This window comes from Mus musculus, chromosome 2 (genome assembly GCF_000001635.26).
Source record: "Mus musculus strain C57BL/6J chromosome 2, GRCm38.p6 C57BL/6J".
NCBI lineage: Eukaryota > Metazoa > Chordata > Mammalia > Rodentia > Muridae > Mus > Mus musculus.
In genome coordinates, this window is record NC_000068.7 from 88,033,321 (window position 1) to 88,038,782 (window position 5,462).

General features: G+C 32.6%; 1 protein-coding gene across 1 annotated transcript; it reads right to left on the bottom strand.

Moving 5' to 3' along the window:
- Window positions 1-875: 875 nt before the first annotated feature.
- Olfr73 (olfactory receptor 73) lies at window positions 876-1,817 on the bottom strand. The gene has a single exon (NM_054090.1). The coding sequence runs from the start codon at window positions 1,815-1,817 to the stop codon at window positions 876-878; it is 942 nt and encodes a 313-aa protein (NP_473431.1).
- Between the last annotated feature and the right edge of the window lie 3,645 nt (window positions 1,818-5,462).

Sequence of the window (5,462 nt, forward strand, 5' to 3'; positions counted from 1 at the left end):
TCATTTACATTTCCAATGCTATCCCAAAAGTCCCCCATACCCTCCCCTCCACTCCCCTACCCACTCACTCCCACTTTAGGGCCTGGCATTCCCCAGTACTGGGGCATATAAAGATTGCAAGTCCAATGGGCCTCTTTCCATTGATGGCCGACTAGGCCATCTTTTGATACATATGCAGCTAGAGTCAAGAATTCCCGGGTACTGGTTAGTTCATAATGTTGTTCCACCTATAGGGTTGCAGACCCCTTTAGCTCCTTGGTTACTTTCTCTAGCTCCTCCATTGGGAGCCCTGTGATCCATCCAATAGCTGACTGTGAGCATCCACTTCTGTGTTTGCTAGGCCCCGGCATAGTTTCACAAGAGGCAGCTATATCTGGGTCCTTTCAGCAAAATCTTGTTAGTGCATGCAATGGTGTCAGCATTTGGAAGCTGATTATGAAATTATTTTTCATTTCGGAAATATTTGTACAGCTTTTAAGTTATGATCTATTGGTTAATGTATATGTCAGATAAATCATATATATCACCTAAAATATCTACTACTATTTAACAATGAGTAAATTAAACATCTTTCTAGTTTTTCTGAGACCTGTAATATTTTATTATTAATATTCTTCATACAGAGTAAGATAACAATCAAGAAATTAAAAATTCTTAACCAATATATTATTAAATAACGTACTTCAACATATAGTACTAAAACAACATAACACTTGAATTTTTCATAAAATAAAAGACGGGTTTATTCTATTGTAATCAAACTCAATTTCTACTCTGTTGTGCAATATTAAGTATGTTAATTTTAATAGAATTTATTAAATCAACATTTATAAACACATTTCACATAAATGACAAACACAAATGACATAATATGCTTAAGAAGAATAGACTTTAGTACCTATTATTTTTTTTACTGTGTCCTTGACATCCTTATTTCTCAGACTGTATATTAGGGGATTCAGCATGGGGATCACCACTGTGTAAAACACAGAGGCCACTTTTACGGTATGCCTGGAGTTCTTGGAGTTAGGTACACAGTATAGGAATAGGATTGTTCCATGGAAGATGGTTATAGCTGTCAGATGGGAAGCACAAGTGGAGAAGGCTTTGCGGCGTCCACTTGCTGACTTCATCTTCAGAATAGTAACAACAATGAGCACATAAGACAAGAGAATGATAAGGAGTGTGCTAATCTCATTAAAAGTGGCAAAAACGAAAAGCAACAGTTGACTGACAGATGTGTCAGAGCGTGAAAGTGAAAGGAGAGAGGAGAACTCACAAAAAAAGTGGTTGATCATATTGAAACCATAAAAAGAAAGATTCAAGGCAGAGCAGGTCAGTATCAAGGAGCATACCACCCCCCAAGCATAGGATCCCAATACCAGCATGGCACAGAGCCTCTGGGACATGGCCACTGTGTAGAGTAGAGGGTTGCGGATGGCCACAAACCTGTCATAAGCCATCACTCCTAATAGAAAAGATTCAGTTACCACGAAAGTACAGAAAAAAAAGAATTGCACTAAGCATCCTACAAATGATATGCCTCTGTTCATTGTAACTAGATTTACCAGCATCTTGGGAGCAACAATGGAGGAATAACAAAAATCCACAAAAGAGAGGTGGCTGAGAAAGAAGTACATGGGGATGTGCAGTTTGGGATTAATTCTGATTATGACAATCATGCCAATATTTCCTACCACAGTGATGCTGTAGATGGTGAGAAATATCAAAAAGAGAGGGATTGTCAATTCTGGATAATCTGAGAAGCCCAAGAGGGTGAACACAGCCCCACTGTGATTTCCATCTGACAGAGTCATGACTTCTGTTTGTAAGAATCTAGACGACCTACAAGTAAACACAGACTGTGAAGAGATGCCCAGCTTGTTTCATGCTCTTCACAAAGCTTGTGAAGAGAAAGCAAAAATCTTTAAAAAGTAGTGTAGTTATTATGAAATGTAGATATTGTGCATAATACAAAATATAAATACTGTAAAGATTTGTAAAATTAAGATGAAATATTGAATAAAATTATTGCCTCACATAAAAGATATTCATCATAAATAAAGTAAATTGAGATATATGGATGGATTTAGGCTATTTCAAGTCAAGCACTTATATACAAATTTTAGTGATATTGGATTATTTTAAGGTCATAAAAGATGTCATGATGACTGACTATATCATCCTTGTTATCAGTAATAAAATCCAAGGAATATATAAAAGATCTAAGGTATATATCCATGTTACAATATTTGAAGTAAACAGCATGACTGGCTATGTCATCCTTGTGATCAATAATAAAAGCCAAGGAATATATGAAAAAACTAAGGTATATATCCCATGTTACAATATTTGAAGTATCAACAGTTCTGATATCTCAGCTTGAGTAGTCGTCTTTTTATGAGTTTATTTTCTCAGAACTGTATGTGTTTATCTCACCCTTCTTTTTACTCTCTTTGGTTTTATTTTTGCATGTGTCTCCATATTCTATTTAACTTCTTCCCTAGTCCATTCATTTTGTCTTTTTATTACTTTACCTGTGCTGTGTAAGGACAGGATACTAATTTTGTTTAATGGAACATGAAGACATTTGATAATAATTAAAATTAACATTGTGTGTAAAATAACCTTTGTATTTTACTTCATGATGAAAAATAGTTTCATGCTGGACAGTGCATACATTGCTTTCTCTATTACCATTAGTAAGTGTTATTTTTGGTCACACAATTGTTTTTAGACAAGCACCCAAGATTATAGGCAAGGATAAGGAATTTGGTGACCAAGATTATAAATGTGTTACTTTGCCATTGAAGCCAATGCATTTCAATAACAAAATTGAACTCAGTATATTGCTGGTTATTTTTTATTTTATGAAACAATTTCTTTCTTCAGGGTTCTAAGGTTTTTTTGTTTTGTTTTGTTTTTTTAATCATACAAATCTTTCACTTGGTTGGTTATACTATCCAAGATACTTTACATTGTTTGAAGGTATTGTGAAAGGTGTTATTTCCAGATATCTTTTTCAGTCTATTTGTATATAAAAGGGTTGCTGATTTTTGTGAATCTATTTTGTGTCTAGCTATTGTGTTAAAAGGGCCTATCAGCTCTAGGAGTTTCCCAGCACAATGTTTTGGGTCACTTTATGCCTACTATCATTATCATATGCAAATAAAGATACTTTAACTTCTTCCTCTTCTATCTGTAATGCATTGATATTACCCAGTTCTCTAATTCTTCTAGATAAGGCTTCAAGTCTTAAGTAGGTATGGAGAGAGTTGACAGCTATGTCTTGCTCCTGATTTTAGTAGAATTGCTTTGAGTTTTTCTCCATTTAAATTAATGTCAGCTATGGACGTAATGTAATTCTCTTTATGATGTTCAGAATAGTCCTCTGTAACCCTGAAGTCTCCAACATCTTTATTATGAAGGGCAATAGGATTTTGTCCAAGACCTTTGCTGCATTTAATTCTAATGAAAGATAAAAAGGAAGCTGATCTGGATAGAAGGGGGAGAGGGAGGAACTGGATTAAGAGAGAGGGGTAAAACTAACCAGGATATATTATATAAGTCAAAAAATAATTTTAAAATATCATTTAAATAACAAAAAGATTCAGGAGGAAATCTGAACTTTGACATTATGTTTGATACTCAAATTAAATGTAAGAGTTTTAAAAATATTTTTATAAAAATGAGGCAAGAAACATGTTGCTATTTGCAAACATCATTAGAGTATGCATTGATAAAAAACGTACAAAGGTAAGTGGGTAGAGAAGGAGAGGAGACATGGGAGACCTGAGGGCATACTAAATATGAATGTATGAAAACAAAATACAATGTATGAACTCCTCAAATAATGACTTAACGTATATTCTTAATGTCCTAGCTAATTATATAAAGGAACTCATATTTTCTGTTTATTTATGTAATAGCTCTTATACCGCTATTATTTAATTGTATTAAATATCTAGTGAAGACTTCTCTTCTGCAAAAATACAAGATCTGCCTTGTTATATTAATTTTGTTTTCTAATCTTAATAATACTATTCTTTAATTTTTATTAGTTTATAGTATTCATTTTACCTTATATAGATATCTGAGAATTTGTCCTTTAATTATTCCTCAAAATATTATAAAAATGGGAGCCTTAAGTCCAGTTGTCCTTTTACCTACCACAAGCAATAGCTTTCACTGGATTCTTAAGGTACTTACCTGCACCAGGGCCCCTAAAGCAAAGCTTCACAGAGAGACTACACCCTATGACACTGGCTCATTCACAAAACTTTAAAAGAGTGTTTTACTCATGAATGCTGAGTTTCCATTGATATTAAAGATTGTGCTTATAAATCTATCTTACTGAGGACAAAGGCAGGGCCTCTCCTTTTGTGGAGTGGCAGATACATCTTGTATTTATTATTACAGCCTTGGAGACAGGAACCTTAGAGACTATGCTTTATTCTCTTGAGATCAAAAACTAAACAATTACAATTAGTCACTTCAATTTGATGCAATTGTGGGTGGAAAATTAGATCACCATTGGGGACAGTTCATAAATATAGTGATTATATATATATATATATATATATATATATATATATATATATATCACATATATGTGTATTTATGTATGTATGTATATATTTAACTCATATATATATATATATATATATATATATATATATATATATTATATAACTCATATTGTTCCACAAACAAAGAATGACCTCATTAGGCTTCTCCTACTGTTAGATATAATATATTTTAGAAATCTATATTAGTATAGAATTATTTAAGATTTTTTCAATCCATGATGTTCTCTTTCTACAGTACACGGAGTATGTCTGGGATATGTGGATATTCTGCTCTCAGGTCATTATGGCTCACTAAAGATGATGAAAACTTTACCAACATAAGCCCAAGATAAATAGGATATTTTACACCTGTTTTCTTTGTACTGTACTGACTCATCTACTTAATATTATGCTTTTTAAATTTTTCTTAAAAATGAACATTTTGGATATAGTCCAAAGTGCTTCACTACTTAGAATCCAGACAAACTTCTCTGAACTTTCTCTAACATTCAAGCAATTACTCTATGTACTGTTTTACTTTCTGGGCATGGTTGAAATGTAGGTTTCAAATTTGTTTTTATTGTACTTATTTTAGAGCTTGTTTTTCCTTGAAAAGAAAAAACATGCACAAATGCATGAATTTCATTTTTTAGTTCACCAGTATCATCAAAGTTCATAAATGAATGACTATTCCATAAATATTTATTAAATACCATTCCATGTTCTTAAAAACTAATGGAATTCACCAATTATTCAAAGAGAAGATAATTTAACAAAACTAATTTTGTAAGCTTTTCAAAAATGGCAATATAATGTCAATATATCTTACAGCAATTAAAGGAAAAACTAAAAGCATCAAGTCAAAAATAAAATAATTCTACTCTACAAGTTTGC

Excerpts from the sequence above, each read along its gene's own strand:
- Olfr73 (NM_054090.1), bottom strand. The coding sequence starts at position 1,817 with ATGACTCTGTCAGATGGAAATCACAGTGGGGCTGTGTTCACCCTCTTG.